The 19,439-nt window shown below is 40.8% G+C and overlaps 1 protein-coding gene across 1 annotated transcript in view; it reads right to left on the bottom strand.

Moving 5' to 3' along the window:
- The window catches only part of CDAN1 (codanin 1), a 34,994-nt gene that overhangs the window by 11,977 nt on the left and 3,578 nt on the right, over nt 1–19,439 (bottom strand). Inside the window, exons 3-19 of the mRNA XM_054066694.1 lie at nt 18,399–18,623; nt 15,892–16,085; nt 15,367–15,486; nt 14,391–14,469; nt 13,891–14,011; nt 12,722–12,831; nt 11,922–12,011; nt 10,813–10,888; nt 8,280–8,488; nt 7,385–7,499; nt 6,415–6,558; nt 5,593–5,759; nt 4,814–4,895; nt 4,036–4,125; nt 2,784–2,838; nt 1,660–1,793; nt 850–953 (exon numbers count right to left, since the gene is read on the bottom strand). Of these exons, the coding sequence (XP_053922669.1) occupies nt 850–953; nt 1,660–1,793; nt 2,784–2,838; nt 4,036–4,125; nt 4,814–4,895; nt 5,593–5,759; nt 6,415–6,558; nt 7,385–7,499; nt 8,280–8,488; nt 10,813–10,888; nt 11,922–12,011; nt 12,722–12,831; nt 13,891–14,011; nt 14,391–14,469; nt 15,367–15,486; nt 15,892–16,085; nt 18,399–18,623 (2,115 nt within the window). The remainder of the gene's footprint in view (nt 1–849; nt 954–1,659; nt 1,794–2,783; nt 2,839–4,035; nt 4,126–4,813; nt 4,896–5,592; nt 5,760–6,414; nt 6,559–7,384; nt 7,500–8,279; nt 8,489–10,812; nt 10,889–11,921; nt 12,012–12,721; nt 12,832–13,890; nt 14,012–14,390; nt 14,470–15,366; nt 15,487–15,891; nt 16,086–18,398; nt 18,624–19,439) is intronic.

Genomic DNA, 19,439 nt, shown 5'->3' on the forward strand with positions numbered 1-19,439 from the left:
GATAAGCTAAATGAGTTAGCAGTCTCCAAAGAATGTCAGCCTTATAGTGGGCTGACATTAGCAACAGTGCAGCCAGAAAGTCAAGGGAAGTTACTGCTTCCCTCATCACTGTGAGGCTGCATCTGGAGAACTGTGTTCATTTGTGGGACTCCACACAAGAAAGGCATTGACAATTTGAGTGACTGCAGGAGAAACCAAAAAAAAAAAAATTATTAAGATAGCTGGGATGCCGGAACACACAACCTACAAGGACAGAGGGAGTCCATTTCACTTAGCCTGGAGAAGAGGAGAGGGTGAAGGGACAAAGAAAGATTATAGACAAAACGGAACAAGACTTTTCCAGGAAATGCACAGCTGAAGGTTGACAAGCAACATACACAACCTGGAACACAGGAAAACATTTTTCACAAAGCCTGGGAAAATTAAGTATTGGAACATGCTACTAAGAGGCTGGTGAATCCCCATCCTTGGAGACTTTCACAACTCAGCTGGAAAAGCAGCCAAGCAACCTGATCTAACTTTGAGCTGGAGTTTGGATCAGATGACCTCCAAAGGTCCCTTCTGAGCTGAGACTTTCCTACTATTAGCAAGAACATTATGAAAGATATAAAGTCTCAAAATGCTGCATTATGTTCACATTGCAAGTGTCTCACAGTCATATAAACCTCCTCTCTGATGGCAACCAGATGTCACTGGACTCTGCTGTCATAGCCTTAATTAGCCTTCGTGTTCTGCTGTATTCTGAAGGAAGCTCTCTTTCTCCCATTCACACAATTTTAAAGGATCAACTCTTTGACTCATCAGTGTGAAGTTGATTCCTGGGTCACAGAACGGATCACCAGCACTTACTTGATGTGCTTAACACAGTTGGATCCCACCCTCTCTGCCACAAATTCAACTGTTCTCCGTAAGGATGGAGGCTGGTTGTGGAAGAAGGCCTGTTCCAACTCTACCTGTTCAAGAGAAAAGTACTACAATTAATTAGCCCACTCCCCCCAGATCTTCCTCTCCCCAACACAGAAATGGGAAGAGCTACCGTCTGGAATTGTGCTAAAAGTCTCACAATTTGCCTACACCAGAATTTTCTGCTACTGTAGCATTCAGTACCCTTGTAAAATATTTGCTCTCTATTTCCTTCTAACCGTTCAACTCAAAGCTCATTATCAGGGTTTATGAAACTATAAAAGCAAACGCCTAATAAAGGGAAGAATGGGAGAGTTCTGACAGCATCTACTAGTAGTGAGTCACCACACAGGGGTTGGGTTCGGACAGAAAGGATCCTTTCTTTTAATTACAGGCTGGTAATCCCATAGGCTCCTACGTAGCTTGTTCTTTGGGGGAAAGCCTAACAAAAACAGAGTATTAGAAACATACCAACATTTCATGTTAAAGAAGAGGCAGGCAGAGAAAGAGGCTAGTTGTTCCAATTTAAAGAATTTTTATTGAAGTTACCTGGATTTCAACACCCACATGGTACCCCAGCCACATGACTAACAGAAGAATGAGAAGTAAGGATACTGGACTGTTAAGCATGACTCTCCTTGCTGCATAGGCACATTCTTTTCTTTCCCTGGCATTAGGATACCACTGTGTACCCTTACTCTCATGCAAGCAATTTCTCCTGCCCTTCTTCCCCTCGTGACTCTCTAATTCCATTACCTGCAGTTTCCGCTGTGTGACAGAAACCTTGGGTGCCAAAGACTCTGCAGCTGTGGGAGTGATTTTCCTCATAAAGCCACCATTTTTCGCTCCACTACCAGCCACAAAAAAAGCAAGTAGTTTCCGCAGCTCACCTGTACAGAAAAATATGCAAAAGCAGTCATCATTCCCACAAGCAAGGAAGCAAATCCAAACTCAGTGACTTTCACACTGTCAATCCTGTTTCCAGAGCAGATTCTCTCAGCTTCTGTGAAAGCTGAAGTTTCAGAAAAGCAGGAGGGGCACCCCACCCATTTAACTGACAGGGCATAACAAGGTAGGCAAGGCTCCAAAGATAAAGAGGCAGCTTCCAAAAAGCTCCCTGGCCCACAGGACTTGTTCAGAAGGATCAGCCACTTATATTCACTCCTTTCTAGCATGGCACACAGGAACTGTGAAATCTACAAGGACAACAGGGCAAGCAAAGTTACACAAAATTGCAGCAGGGTCAGGAGAAAACACCTGAAGACATGTTCAAACCCTAGAAGCTTTTGTAATGCAGTTTTAACAAGCAGTTTTCCTAGCCGCTAAGTCCCGAGAAGCGGAGTGCTATCCCAGCGTCTAGGACTCTATCATTTACAGAAATGGATTTCACAAATGGCGGTCAGGTCACAGGAAAAAGATGCCTCAAACAACTTGATAAATTACCAGGGGACAAAAGGATTCTTCTCCCCTGCCTGGCAGCAAAATACATTCAAGGATCAAGGCATTATTCACAGTACAAACACCTCTTCCTATAGCTAGGATGGAAACTTGTACACTCACTCCTTTTAATGCTTATATTTGAACACTTACTCCTTCCAGTTTGTGAAGGATGAGTTCCCCTGTGCCCCTGTATTCAAGCTCTGCAGATCAACTACCCTGACTGCGTAGCCTCCCTCCTCCAGCTTCACAAGGTACTATTCCAGCTACAGTACCGCTTTTTATCAAGGTTGACTCATGCACAGCTGAGATCTGGAGCTGTGAGGAGGGGTAAGAAAGATGATCTGAGGATTCACAGTACCAAATTATGAATAAAATATAAATAAATAGAAATATATACTAATATATTTTATTTCTATATTAAATATAAATAAAATACTCACCAAGATAGGGACAGCAGGTATAAAGTAACTGCTGATCCACCAAAGGTACAGAATCCTGTTGAGAAAAAGAGAGAAATGCTGAAAGGACACAGCAGGAAAGAAAGTCTTCAGCAAGTCAGAAATCCCATCCATGTGGTCACAGGCACATTTCAGAACTGCCTTTCCAAGAAAAAAATAAAAATAACTGGATTCCAACTCTACAGTAAAGTTATGAATTTTGTGGCCTAAGTGTTCAGTCCAACCCTGTACACACAATGAGCTGCTCTACATTTAGTCAGTGTAGCTCAGCCTTTGCTATTGATAGTCAAAGCCTAGCTGAAAACTGACGGTTACAGAAGGGAACAAGCACACCTGCCACAGCTGCTGCTCATAAAAGAGAAACTTATTCATGGAGGAGAATAAATGAGGTACATCTGCTACACATTACACATCCACAGGTGTCTTCACCCAGACAACTGGAACACCACATTGTGGAGTGATCTCACCCCAGCATTACACAGCGCAGACAGAGGCATGGGAGAAAAAGCAACTTCAGATCCCATCCACACAGGCAGTGTGTGCTGCACTCATTTGGGGAAAAAAAAAAAATAAAAATCATCTCATCTCTGTACCTTATCTCTGCCACTGAAGAGAGAGAGCAAAACACAACCTTCTAAATAGAACAAGATACACATGTATCCTAGCAAACAAAAAACTGCCCTTTTTCCAAGTAATACTATGTATTCTCTTGCATGTCTGGGAGTTACCTGAAACACCACACACCCTATAAACTCATCTCCTTTTCTGGTTACTCACACTATTTGCAGTTTAGTAACCCCTTGTCATGCAACTGAAAAGCAGCTGACTCCAGAGAGAGCAACCTTGCTCTTATAGTCCCACCTTACTATTTCTGTTAAGTTCATGATTACTGTTAAGAAGAGCTACAGTTCTACCAGCTCACTTTGTATTGCAATAATCAATGAGCAGAAATGCAACATCTGATCCTCCAGCATCACTTAGCACCTATTCTGCAAGCCACTGCAGTAGGTGAGATGGCTCCTGCCTGACAAAAGCCCCAGAGCTGTAATCCACACCGTTTACAACCCAGGATGCAACAGAATTAAGGTACTTGTGCAAACTAGGGCTTTACATCCATTGGCCTACATATGCGCAATGCAGCTGCACTGAAGCCAAGTTCCTGATAAACTCAAACTCCTGGTGGGTCCACCTCAGCCACAACAGATCCAGAGGACATGCTACTGCATGAACTCACCAAAGCCTGAGCAGATGTCACAGTATCCAGCATCAGTCCCTCCTGCCTGACATCAGGGGTGAAAAACAACTCTTCAGGGACTGATGGAACCTGAAACAGAAACCTCAACAGTTACAATGCTAACAGCCGTCAGTAACTTAACACCATTTCTGATAAAGAGGACAAGTAAAATCTCATCAACCTGCCACCCACAAAAAAAACCCCAGCGGTAAGGATCCTCTCTGCCCTAAAGAGAATCTTTCCATAAAATGAAAGATTTATTTTGATCCCAATAACATAAATTATCCTCCTTACCCTCTCCACACAGCATTTTTCACATTTCCAACAGGTTCCTGCTAAGCAGTTACCTGGCTTCCAACTGGAGGCACAGAAGGATTTTAAAAGTTCACACACCATCCCTTTATTGGACAAAAACTCCCCAGGAATTCAAGGCTGCCAACTAGCACTCCATCTTCATGACAAGAGCTTCCAGTTCTAACAGGAATCAGCTGTCAATTTGCTTACAACGATGCAGACTTATAAGAACAGAATGTATTTCAGCAGCAACCAGAATTCCTATTGGAAAAATAACATTGCTTCACACAATTCCACTAAAGGAAAATAATTCTCCATTAAAATACAGAGGATTCTTTAAAACCATCCACTAGTTTAAAAACACCCAACAAAACAACAAACTACTATTTTGCAGTGTTTCAACTCATTTCAATACTATTTTCTGTTGAATTCTGTACCCTGCTTTTTCTTCAGGGAAAACCTGTGTGTGCACAAGAAACTCTACCTGAAAAAGCCAACCCAGAACTGCAAGGATCAGCAGCTTGTTCAGGAAACTCATCTCCTTATCTTCAGAAAGGACCATTAACCTGCCAGGCAGCAAAAGAGAGTTTTGGACATCAGTAGCTCAATTTTCATTAAGGAAAAAACATCCCAAACCACTCACTTCCTGATTATACAATCTGTCATCATGTACACATTCCTTACTTGTCTGCCTAAAGACTGGAAAGCAAGTTCTACTTTTTTTTTTTGTATGCATGCACCCAAATGACACACTGCTTTAAGTTTACAATGGAAAAGCCAGTGTTAAGTAACTCTCTAAAACATGCTTCGTATTTTCCTCACATATATGGGAAAGAAAAGCATTGTTTAGGCATGGGAGATCTTGTAGGTTTAAGATTCAACCTCAAGGTTTAAAATTCACAGCTGCAGATGCAGAATGAGTTAGTGGGGATTTAAAGAATTTCATTTACTTAAAAAAGCTCACATATTTAATGCAGCTTTATTTAAGATATGCAACCTGATATAGCGGAAGGTGTCCCTACCCATGACAGGCAGGTTGAAACCAGATGATCTTTACAGTGTCCCTTCCAATCCAAACCACTCTATGATTCTGTGCTTCTAAGATAAGAAGTACTCATGATTCACAGACACACACAAAAAAAAAGTACGTTTATAAGAATCTCAAACTAGGGCCAGCACACATTCTCAAATACCAAGCACCTCAACTAAGCAAAACAAAACTTCACAGAAAAGTTCTTTACAAATATCCTTTTACGCTCTTACCTGTATACCTGTAGCAAGAGACAAAATACTTTCCTGTAGTAATCAAGGAAAGGAGCAATATGATCCACAAGGGAAAGGTACTCCACAATCCAAGGAATAGTGAGGATAGAACGTTGATCCCGAATAGATTGTCTAAGAAGCTTCAATACATCCAGCACTGGCAGGGTCTTAATGGACAACAGAAGTTAAAACAGCATCTCAAAGTTACCTTTTGATACTTAAAAGAAAAACTTTATCTATATTTTAACCTTTCTTCCTAGAATTTCATCTCCCATACACATAAAAGGTGATTTTCTGGCTAATGAAAACTTTTCTTTGCACACAAGCAGAGGCAAAAACCACACTATAATGGTAACCAGAGGTCCCACTGGAACTTAAAAAAGTAAGGGTATAAGCCTGACGATGTACAAGTGGAGTCAAGGTCTAACCTTTGCCTCCTTGCATTCAGTATGACACACTGCTAGGAGATGGTATGAAACAAACACATTCCTGGTAGCTGGATTTTACACTATAAATATAAATCTTAGCTAGGTCAGAGTTCTGGTAGGACCACCCCAAATTAGCAGAAGTAACATGGCTGAGTACCTCACCATCAGCGCACTGCTCCTTCTTTTCTAGATTGTGCAAATTGTTCTTTCCTTTGTTCCAAACTCCAGAATAAGCATTTGGGACACAGAACAGTATAATATTATCCCACTTTGAAAGTGGGATAACACTCACTTTGAAAGGCCAGAACTATTAATAATCCCCACCTCAGATTAGAAAACCTGCCTGTCAAGCAAAAGGCCATGTTAGCTTTCTTAGAGGAGTTTGGTTTCTTACTTGGTTTCTTAACGCTACTGCAGAGTCTTGCAAGTCTCTAGTTGGCTGCTCCACAGTGCGATATGGCAAGAAAACAAGAAACCCCAGGAACTTGGCGAGAAGTCGTAGGCTTAACAGGACCACAGTGAAACGCTTCTTTTCATCCTGAAACGAAAAAAAGCAAGCTGGAGCAATGATTGCCTAAACTGGCAAAGCAACTACCTACACTAAACTTCCACTCCCTTCATGCAGAAGGACCACATAGCTTCATCACTGCTTCTAATGAAGGTAAATTTCCAAAACACATTTATCAAGCATTTGAAATTGCTTCTGCCTCCACTGCTTCACTTATAGCAAGAAGAAGTTAACTCAAGAGCTTCCTAAAACAAGTAGCTGCTCAATTGCATCTTCATATTTAAAACTTTGGAGTCAATGAGAGGGCAGAGAGCTGATCTCATGTGTTCTGTTTTATACCATTACTGCTCTGCAAGCCCTCACGAAACTTTTGCTGCTACTTCACTAATAGATTATAATCTGTGACACTTCTTATAGGTATAGATGAGTGATGAAACATCTGAACAGGTATGAAAAGGCAAGACTAGAAATTCATTCTAACTAAAATCTTTATACAAGGCGAAGTAACAAAGAGTTATTGCAATCAAGTGCAAAAACTGGACTGAGTTATTTTATTATTCTAAGATAGACTATTAACAACCTAAAAAGAGGCTCTCTCACTTTTCAAACTACCATGCATCATCTCTTATCACACTGTTCTATGGAGCACCCTGAAGCATGCAAGTAAATGGCAAGGGGTCATTCAGACATCCATATCCAAGGTGCAGAGTCACGACAAAACCAAATGAAGATGCTCTTATCCTGCAAATACACCAGTGGAAGTCCCAGGTGACTCACAATCAAGCCAGTAATTCTTTGGGTAGTAAAACAGCTCAGGGAAATTCCTGCCAGAAGAATTTGCAAAAACCAGGCTCACCTGTTCATCCATATCTGCTTCCCCATCACTATGCTCATGTTCCACTAGAGTAAGGCCATTCAGTTCGAGTATCTTCAGGCACAGACTATCCATCAGGTGCTGATTGAACTGGTAACTTCAGCAAAAGATGATGATGAGTCAGACTTGGCTGAAAACAGCAGTAAAACCTCAACTAAAAACCTGCAAAATTTCAAGCTTGTCTCGAGTTGTATCAAACATCAGCAGACATCCAATGTAACAGACTGACAGACAAGAAAGCAAGGGACAAAACTAGTACTAGCTGGCCCCTTTCTTTTTCACTCTTACCCGTGACACTCTTACCCATGGGACACTATTTAGCAAGTCCCAGCAGTAGAATAATATGGATCTGTCAAAGCAGGAAGCTGTAAAATAACTGACCTTAAGATTAAAATCTCTGATAGATCACAACTCCTCCATGCTGTGGATTATAAAAAACTCATTAAACAAAACCACAAATCTAGCTTCATCCTGTAACTCCTTTGCTTCATGCACTACTACACAAGAAACACCAGGCTAGTCCAATGCCCTTGTTAGGCAGCACTGCATGCCTTGGCACTGGGAAATGCTGATGGCCTCTGATAAGACACTATGGTTTTATAGAAGGTAAATTCCCACCATATAGTCTAGTTTAATGTAGCACACACACACAAGCACATTCTACGCACCACATAGAACCTTCTTATTAAGAAGTTCATTACGGCTGCTGGCCAAGAACACTAAGTGGAATTCTGCATCTTAAAAATATTCCTGATATGCTCTGCCTAGGTTACACTGTGCCCCAATATGATGACAATTCGCTGCCAAAGCACCATGCTGGTGTTCCCCACTCACTCACACATTTCACCAAGGAAAAGAGCAGCCACAGGCAGCTAACCTTCCTGCACTGAGGATGAAGTCCCTGAAGAACTGCTGGCACCCTGGGAAGGAAGGAGGTGGACAAGGTCCTCTGATGCTCTGAGAAACAACAAATCTTTCCTGCAGCCTCTTTAGACGGCTCAGATTATCAGAACCCAGCATATTAAGGACATCCTGGTCTGGGGTGTCTCCGCAGCTTGCACCACCTCCAACAGGACCTTTACACATCTTCAGGAGACAGAAAAAGTAGTGAGGTGTAAAAAACTGTAGTAAGGAATCATTTCACTTCATCTCTTACCCCAGTTAAACATTGGAATAATCTTCCCAGGGAAGTGGTGTATTCCTCTACAGCGAACGCTTTTATGGATCAGCTTGACAGGGTTCTGGACCACTTCATTTAAACTATATATTACTTAAAGGGTTGGTTGATGATCCCTGAGGTCCCTTTCAACCTGGCATTCTGTGATATTCTCCCCTCCTCACATGACTCTGCTTTAGGAATAATCCATGCATGGCCTTCTCTGGCAGCCCACATACAGATCTCTCTTCCTCAAAGTGAAACACTCTATCCACCTTAGCCATAAACAGCCTGGATCTCGAGAGATGGAATTCCAATTCTATACATCTAACTCAAGCACATCTAGCAGGCTACATCTGGATGTGTGGAGAGAACACCTATCACTCGCGTGGTCTTCACAAACCACTCAGTAGGATCTTTAGTCCTGTCTCAAAGGACCATGATACTACACTATGCATCCCAGACCAGGTCCTCCTGGAGTTTTCACAGTTAAATATAAGCTAAAAAACAAACGTCTCCCATCCCTCCAACACACAGATTCTACTCAAGACTCAAAAAAAATCACAGAATTGCAGACCTGCTTAAGTTGGAACTCATTAAGTCGGATCATGTAATCCAACCCTCTTGCTCAATCAGGGTCAGCTACAGCAAGCTGCCCAGGACCACGTCAAATTGGATGTTGAATGCCTCCACAGACTAGGACTTCACAATCCCTCTAGGCAACCTGTTTCAGTGTTTGATCACCCTCACAGTAAAGAAGCGTCTTCTTGTGCTCAGACGGAATTTCCTTTTTCTCAGTTTGTGTTACTGCCTCATGTCCTGTCAGCGAACACTACTGAGAAGAATCTCGTTTCCTCTTCTTCATTACCTCCTTTCAGATATTTGTACACAGTTCTAAGATAATCTGGAGCATTCTCCAGGCTGAATAGTCCCAGCTCTCTCAGTTTCTCCTAATACGAAAAATGCTCCAGATCTTCAATCATTTATGTGGTCCTGAGATGAACTCACTCTAGTAAGTCTGTACCTTTCTTGTACCGGTGAACCAAAAACGGGACACTACTTGAGATACAGCCCAACCAACGCCGAGTAAAGGGAAAAGATGACTGCATACTCCTACTTCTAGGTCAGAGTAGGTTTAATGAGAGAAATCATACTAAAAAGCAACATTTAACTACATGTATCAACTGAACAATTAGTAAGTCCATTTGTTCCAAAGTGAGCATCCTCCCCTCCCAAAAGAACATCTTGTTATATTTTCCAGCCTTTAAATTATCAGGCCTCAACACAAATCCTCACTCTAGGCTCTCTTCTGCATCAGTATCATAATACACATAAGAGTCTGCAAATCACTTTCTAATCAGACCCACTGGATTCATTGACAACTCGTGGTTATCAGTTTCAATCTTCGGTTATTCTTGTAAAACCTTTCAGTCTTCATTAAGAAGGCACAGATATAAAGGAGAAATACAGTACCTAGAACTAATTAAATCCTGTTGATACAACGAACATCTTGGCTCTTTCTCTCAATCTCCTTGAACGTACACATCAGAGAGGACATTGATACAAACTCAGACTGGACACTAGAGGAATTTTCAACATTCCAACAGCTCTTAACTTTCTGGCAATGTGTGCAGGCTAATACTCAAAACGTGGGTTTATGTCTGGTTTGCTAACCAAAAAGAACACACTGATAACCCATTATAGAAAATACAGTACATATCTATACTCAGATCAGAAGCAACTTTTCTTTCTTCATTCCTCCAGTTACAGATGATGCTTGAAACTGACTTAAAAAACCCTACAAAGTACAACAGCAAAACTAAATCAAAAAGAGGCTGCTGCAGTGTTATGGAAAAGAACCAAAGACTCTTTGCAGGTACTACACTCATGTTGCCAAAGAGCGTAACTGGGAACCTCTGCAGTTGATATATGCCAAAATACACCCTTAAAATTTCTAAAAACTGTAACTGTTCTAAAATCAGAAGGTCAAAATAAATAACCGTGAACAATGATTTCTTAGAGCTCATGATGCGCTCCGTGTGCCTTATCCCAAATTTACACAGAGTTCATCAGTAAATTATCGCTGATTTATATTTCTGGAAAAAGTAGCTCCCACCCTGAAGACTTGGCTCTTCCGAAACAGTTTCAATAGAAAAATCTCAAAGAAACTTGCAAGATAGTTGTTTTCTCAGGCTGACAAAAGATCAAATCAACTTTCATGTATATCTTCATTAAAAGAAACCAAGTAATTTACCTGGATAAGCTGTTTCTGAAAGAGTCTGGCAAAATGGCTGTGGTTGCAGGTTGCAGACAGGTGAGCCATCATAGCCCTGTGAAGGAAAATATCACAAAATGCTAACTGGATCTCCGTGGTATAACAAAAGTGTTCTAACCTAAAACTATGTCAAAAGCATAAAATAACTGCTTTTAAGAAAGCAAACTCCAAAGACCATTGGAAAAAGCAACATCTCTACAACCAGGTCTCCCAAGCACTAAGCCTCATCTACTGACCATGGAAACAGAAATTCCCCTAATCTGCAGAGTAAACAAAGCCACAGAAATAAAAAGTACTCTCTTCCTTTCCTGCAATAATGCTGTTACTTAGGAAGAAAATTAACCTATTGAGGTCACACTCTTTACTGTACAGAGTGCTGAGTGGAGAGTTCACACATATGCAAGTAAGGAAAGAGCAAGGGCAGTACTTCAGATACTCAGAGAGAAGGAAAAATCTTAAGTTCAAATCTCAGCCTTGTTTTGCTCCTGTGGGGAAAAGTCACCTACACACATGTAACTTGAGTAGGCTGTAGACTAACACAGAAACCCACATAGCAACTGCTTTCAAAACTGTAAGAGTTTATTTATATAAACTCTATTTTGAACAGTTTGTTTTCTATAGAAAGAGCCTCAGTTGCCTTGTTTTCAGAGCCAAGACACTAGAACCCCCTGAAATAATTAGGAGATCTAAGAGCTTCTGAACATGCAGCACACTTCTCCATGCTTAAGAGGAGAGGACAATGGAAACGTGAAATGCACACACAAGTGTGTACAATGACAATGCTCACATCACAACATACTGTTTATGAGAGTGGCTCTTCCTGTGATTACCAACACGGAAAGAGCTACAGCAATACTGATCAAATTAGGTCCTTGCCACTTACGGTTTGTTTCTTTAATATAACAGTTAATACCTTTAAGTACAGAAACAAGTTTACACAGGAAGGATCTTCCAAAAAGGACAGCTCCCTACTGTTTAATGCAGAAGACCACTAGGGAGAACATGGAACTTAGGACACCGAGTCTAGTACGCTGCAACAGCAATTCAGCAACATTAAAGAGCCTGCTGAAGTCACATGAGACTCCTACCTGATCTTGTTGCCCAGAACTCTTTCAAAGTCCCAGCCAGTTTTTTCATGATTATCCTCCCATTCACGCAGCAGTTCATAAAATATATCCCTGTGAATCAAGATATTTAAAAGTATGAATTCCCACTCTTCAAAATTTGAAGTAACAATAACTGAATATTCAATGGCTCCAAAATTTCCCAGCAAGAATCTACCTCAAATTAAACAACTCAAGCCTCTAAGCATCCAGATACCTTTGCAAAACTCATTAATGTTAGCGGTGCTTCAGCGAGCTTCCATTTTCCACGACTTTGACAGCAAGTGCTTAAGCTTGTTATGCCCAAGCTCTGACGGAATGACCAAAACACCCATTACCAGACACAGTGAAGGCTGAGGGGCAGGAAAGAATAAGCCACATGAAATAACACCTATGAGGAGAGAAAAAACGACCAAGACAACTTGCTATTCTCCCCTCACTCTGCTGCTGCAAGTATAGAGGGAGGGGGCATGAAGAATAAAAGTATATCAGATTCATATGCAGAAGCCATCCAGTAGGGTGACACACTGTACTGGCATTTACCAGAAGTCTCAATAACTCCTGAAGAATTAGAGTGTTCTTCTCTAAAGGCATTAAGCATTTAGCTCCTGCAGTCAATATGGACAAAGACTTTTTTATTTTTCTTTATTTTTTAATTAAGAGTGAAATTCTCAAGATTTTTCTACAGCATGTAGCATACGCGAGACATTCTTAACATCTTTCATTCACAATCATGGAAAGATTATATGCTGTTAAGCTATACAGTAACAGTAGAATAAATTTACCTTTGCTTCTTAAATATGTGAAATGCTCTATCACTGGGAAAGTTAGAGCGATTGTCAGTTTCTGGCTGGAAAGAAACAGATTGTACAGAGCATGGCAGCAGGAGAGACACCTGTTAAAAATATAAAGGCTGCCATTAGATAATTTTTCTCTAATTTATCCAACAATCTGAGACCTAGAAAAAGCAGAGAAAAGATGTGATGAGGAAACCAAGTATCACTAGCTGAGTTGTTCAGACATTAGCCATTTCCCAGTTGCTATCTGCTAGTAAACACCAACACTTGTACAACCCACATCACACTAGAGGCATCATCACTCAATATTATGAGAGGGAGCACCTCATCTCTTTAAGAAATCTCTCCAGAACAGACTGCAACCAGTATTGACAATGTAAGGAAAGGATTGTCTGCAAACAGCCAAAGTGTACGTTCAATACAGGACTCCAAAAAATGAAGGATAGCAGCTGGCAATTCCTCTATTATTATTACTCTTTGAAAATACTATTATATTTGAAAAGCCTATGTCTTCAAGTAACAATAGACCATTATTTACAGCTTTAACTACAAAGCTCAGCTACTGATAAGCCCTAGTCTCAGAAAGTACACTGTACTTTCTGAGAGCCATTTCCATTTTTAGAAGATGGATGAAATAAGATACAAAACACATTAGGGCAGGCATTCCTACCACCCAGCTTTAGTTCCCCAATTCAAATGACTAGGTCAGGAAAACAGTTTTCATAGGCTGCATCGTCTTTTCTGAAGCTTCATTTGCCTAGAAGGAATCTGCAGCTGTGAAACAAATGCACCCCTTCCAAACTAGATTCTGATATTTCATCTAACAGATCATTCTTCTGGGATCCATATTTATCAGATGGGAATATCAAAAGCAAAACGTGACCCTGTCAAAGTCTCCAGCTGAAGTCAGGGCCTGCAGCACAATGTAAGGCTAGACAGCAGCAATTCACAGCTAACAAACAACGGACCTAGCAATTCACTCACCTGCCACCAACCCGCCACCAAGAAAAAAAGCATCTTTTAGGCACTTGCCAAAGACAACATGACAAGATACTCAAAGCAGAAGGAATGAGGTTTAACATCAAAGCTATTGCAAATAAAAAAAGCAACAAAACAAAGGTATGAAACAATGCCAGTTGAGGTCTGCTGATTTTTACCTTGGCTGTGCTGCTTTCATAAGCCTGCTTGAGCCTCTCGTGCAAGGTGGGAGAAAAAGATGCAATTCGTTCATTTTCAGCCAAGAGCTTCAGTGTCCCCTTTTCTAAACGGGAAATAATTCTGCCAAGACGACACAGATAAAACCCACAGACAGACAGAAATAAACACATAATCAGACCTAAAGAAATGCTTATGCTCATTTTTTATGACACTACCAAGCAAAGTATTCTAAGCCTCAGGCACCCAGCATCTGCAGGGCAATTTTTTATTGCTCTTATCTCATGACTTCCCCATTCTTCAATAATCACAATGAAGTTCAGTAGACAGATTAATGCAAGGAAAACTCAGACATCCAAGTCCAGGCTAAGCTCTCTGTTTCGAGGGAAAACTAACACCTCGCTGGCTGTAAATGGTAAAGCTCTCAAAATCCAAGCACGCTTGCTTCATTTCAGATGCACCTGCAGACACAAGCAGAGATAAAAAAAGATATTCCACTCACTCATACTGATAATCCAAGACTTGAACAGCAAAATAAACACAATTGTGCACACTTCGGAAATGCTGTCTTCCTGATACATCTAGGAGAAAAAGAAAAAGAAGCATGAAACAACAGCACCTACCACCATTTATAAACTAAAACACCAACAGCTAGCTCTCAAAGAAAGCTGGAATTGCCATATCCAAAACCAGTCTCGTAGACCAGTATCCGATTTCCAGAAGTTCCCATTCTCTGACACTGGAATAGACAAATCTTCCCACCTATCCTTCCTATACTAAGGGCAACTGAGTTGTTCACTGCTGTATGGGAAAGAAAAGATTCCGCATCAATGTTCTGGCCAATAGTAAGCAGATCCAGGACAAAAAGCACACCAACTGCATGCAGTGATCAGGTGTGTTCCCATGGCTGGAGATTTCCTGTTCCTAATCTCAGCCCTAAGAACCAAGGAGTGTCAAAACAAAGGTCAATCAAATAGGGAACATCTGGAGGTGTGGGGATTTCTCAAGTTAAAGCCAATTTTTTGGGGTTTATATCCATATCAAACTATTAACTGCATAAAGCTTCAAATGCAACAATCATGTTACCTATATGGATGGGTCCTGTGCACTTGTAACCCAACCTCAAATTTACGAAACACATAGCAGATCAACGGCTTTTTTGAGTTGCAAGGACCAATGGAGCAGAGACTTTAGCATACCTGTCCTTTTCTCTGAAAGCGTTAGTAAGCAGCTACAGGAAATCTAACACTATAGCAGAAAACTATATTCAAACATTATTTAGCAACCCTGCTCTATCACGTTACGGAAGCACTTCCCATACACGCACAACTTTTGTCAGCACCTCAGATGAGTTCCCCACTGGTAACAAGGCACTTTCACGGAATTTAAAAGTAACGGTCCCAATGAAAGGCATCTAGTCTATATCACATTATTGTCCAATGGAAGGAACATTCTCTCCACTCAATACTATTGTTTACCTTTACTTCCTTCATTGACTTCAAGGTCACTATCACCATCTTCTGCAGCAGAAGTGCCTTTAGATGTTAGCAGCTGCAGAACAAAAAAGAGCTCCAGAAAAATATTTGGTACCAGGTTTTCTGGAAGAGAGGAAATGAGATACTGAAGGTAGATATACAGTAACAACGTGTTTTAATAAATGAAGTTAAAAAGACAGATAACTGTTCCCTACTCAGCCAGCATAGAACTCCCTCCCTACACAACCACAGTGTAAATCAATATGAAAATTACAGGAAGGATGCATTCAGGAAGGATCTGGTTTCAGATAGGATCATACAACTTCAGCCTTCTGCAGCTCAGAGTACTGCATCAGGTTCACCTCCTTCCATCTTCCCTCTATTTACTTAGTTTATTTTTCCAGATGTTATTTGTTCACATACTGCAACCGTCTCTCAACTTTCACTTCTCAACTACCTCACCCTTACAACACACACGCAAGTTCAAAGCTCAGTGAAAGGTCAATCTCACATCTTCTGGGTCTTCACCTGCTATACATGATGAATAGAGCTGTGCCAGACACTCCAATTGTTTTTTGCAGGAAACCTTAGTAGGATTTGCACAGGTCACCAGATGGCTTTCAGCAGGAAGGTTAACACTGCGACCGTAGCCAAGCTTAGGAGGAGTGCCAGGGTCAAGAGATGTCCCTGCAGGCGAAGATGACTGGTGCAGCAATTTGCATCTGAAATTCAAGAGCAGCAAGATACCATGTGAATTCATGATACATAGCAGCCACGCAGCTAGAAGAGCTCTCTCCCTTGCTGTCTAGCATGAGGAATTTCTGCAATAACTAACCACATCATTTACTCTGTCTAAAGTTGCTTTTAGGATTATAGTAATTTAACTCATCTTTCCCTTCATGAGAAAGAATCTTGGGGCTAACAATCCAACGACTCAAAAGAATCACATTCAAATTCCAACTCTGCTAAAACAGTGTGGCACTTGAATCAAATTATCTAACAATCCTACATTATCGCTTTCCATCTAAAATGGTATCTGTTAAGGACATGGGATCTGTAAGAGACTAGGTCCTAAAAATAATTTTTAAACATACAACTTCTGACAGCTAGATACTTTACAAAATCTCAGAAAATAAGGTTAATATTCATACCTTTGGATACACTTGTAAGTTAACAAGAACCTGAGAAGATCTAAGACCATTAAGTGGAAAGGCAATGCAACAACTGATGAAATCCAGTACCGGTAAGTTAAACAACAGAAGGGACAAGCTACTTCAATTGCTGGATTCTAAATCAGCACTGAACACTTGCTCAAATGCATAGATAGTGTAAAAAATATAGTAACAGAGGTCTTTCAAACTGCCACAACAGAGTGGTGTATTTAAAACACGAGAGACAGGAAAAAAAAGCCAGTAAAAGCATTATCAAATGCCTGTTAAATGTCCATATAGAACATCCACATTTGGCACTTCACACCACCTCGTACCACTTTCTCTCAAAACTAAAATCTCTAAAAGTCACTTTAAAGGCTGTGGGGAAGAAAAACGGCAAAGAACCTTTTCTATTGGCCTGTTTCTAGTGGAACTGCTGTGAAGAAGAACATGTTAGTCCAAAATCGGAGTAGAAAGGTTATTAAATAACATCCCCCTTGCAATAAGCATAAGAATCTGACTGACTGAAGAAAATTATTTATGAAGCACTTTGTAAAACCACCAAGGTAAGACTCCAACAATGTAGGTGGACTCTGTTTCGCTGCTTCCTCAGTGTTGTCATCTACCTCAGCATGAATTTCACCTTTTGCCCTCGATCAAAAGTGACCAAGTGAGCTGGCTGGGGGCTGTGTTGGTAGTGAGTTTTGTACCTTATTTCACCACTAATGAGGACACAGCAGCAGCTCGGAGTGCCAAGCTCTGCCCATTACAAGCATAATGGGTCAGATGAGATTACCTCATGGGCAAGATCCAGTTCACACACTGCTATTTCACCTACTTTAGTTTATATGGACTAGCAGGACATTTCAGGTAGAATTCAGACTGGAATAGGTGCTTCGTGGAGGTGTACAGAGGCAGGTTTGAATCCTGAGCAGTTGTTACAGGTCTGGTCAAACCGTAACTCATAGAACTCTACTGGGTCTGTTTCAGCCAGTTTTCAACCTGTTATTCTTATTTTATTAATATTTTTTAAGTTTTATTATTCTTCATTATTATTCTTTCCCTTAGCAGGAGAATAATTCCACCCACATGTTCTAAGGAGTTTCCATGAGAACAAAACCTACAAAGAACAGCAACAGTTCTGTCAGCAATTATAAACAATAGTTGCTCTACTACTGTGCTTTGCTGCTTCTCCTGAAGTATCAGTCCTCACAGACTAAGTGGTATCATTTCAGAAGATGAAAGTCACACAGTAACTGAACAGCAGAGACAAAATTAGAAGCTAGAATCTATCTCATTTCCCAGCACACCTGATATTCAATAGATAACTGCAGTAGTCACCTTTAAAACAGAATCTCACACTAGTCATGCATCATTTTCTCTGACAGTAAGCTTGTGTTACTCTGCCTATCTTGCAAAATTATTAACACTTCCCCCATATTTGCATCACTAACTCATTTTTTTCAAACCAGACAATGCCTTCCACCACAAGCGCAATCATCAAACATAGTTTAATTACACCAGCTCAAACCCACTAGCTTTGCCTGTGCAGTTGAAGGCAAGCTGCACAGGAGATAGCTATGCATGCAAGGCAATGAAGAGGCAATCTTATGAAAGCATTGAGGACTGACTCAACTTCTGAAGATAAAGTGAGGTCATTGTTCCAGAGTCAGCATGCCTCTACAATGACAAACATCAGTTAGCTGGATCAAAATCCTAGTCTGACACTAGACTCACACTTGGTTTTAGGCAAAGTATAGTTTAAGGTCATCAATATCTGTTTTGGATAGTCTTCCAGTCATTTTCACTTTGATATTGGTACCACCTTAAGACAAGTGAATTAAGAACAAAGACAAGCCTATCACCACCCTGCTCAGAGTGTACCTTTCTTTCTTTAGCATCTCCCTCTCCTCTTGAAGGCTCTTGCTTATCACAGATGTAAGGTTTCCCTCCTGGACAGCAGTAAAAGCCTCAAGGTTTGATCCAGATGAAAATCGAGCAGCTGGAGACTGGCTGACAGGCGTAGAAGTGAAGCACATCTTTGGTTTTGAGAGGGGGCGCTCAGCACTTACGGGAGTTGGGTTGATTCGCCTTGATGGTTTGCTTTTGCTGAAAAAGTGAGAAGGGATTCCACTGAAATCAAGCTAAACAACTGCAATAACCAAAAAAAGGTTTCAAGACAGATATGCCTGCAAGTCTTCCAGAAGAATCTAATGCTAATATGATATGGAGTCAACATATTGAACTTCTAAACTACCAGCTTTATTCTGGTCACTTAATAAAAAGTCACAGAGCTAGACTGCTGACCCTTGCTGCAAAATTAATTATCATCGAGCCACAGAACAGATAATACAGTGCCACACAACTCTTCCAAACATTTCCAATTTGACAGGATAGGATACCTCTCATTTCAGTAAGAAACTAATTCACCAGTAGTTTCTAACATAACCACGAGGAAAAAAAACAACAATCAAGCTGCCATGGTCTATATCAATAGGAGTTCAGGCTCCTCAGATATCATAGGCCATTAAGTTTAAGGAAACCTGTAATTTCTGCATAAACCACCCAGATTCGTCCTTTCGGAAGCAATGCAGTAAGAGACATACTGGAAATGAGACAGGGGAACATAAAACACTACCGTTCTCAAGGAAATGCTCGTTGCTACATATTAATTGCTATGGTGTTCTCAAAATCAGCATAGTGTTGGCTTCCTAACACTCCATGACCTTTTTCCTCACTCTTTTTCCCTAGCTCAGCATAGTGCAATTGAAGAAGAGAGACTTACTCTCTATGCTCCCTCTGTCCCTCGGCCAAAGCATCATCTAGACTCAGCATCTGGATCTGCTGTACAGCCCCAAAGACCTAGCAATTTTCAGCTGGAATTCTGCATGTCCAATTACAAAGTCCCACTTTCAGAGGCCAGTG

Source organism: Cuculus canorus, chromosome 5 (genome assembly GCF_017976375.1).
Source record: "Cuculus canorus isolate bCucCan1 chromosome 5, bCucCan1.pri, whole genome shotgun sequence".
Lineage (NCBI taxonomy): Eukaryota > Metazoa > Chordata > Aves > Cuculiformes > Cuculidae > Cuculus > Cuculus canorus.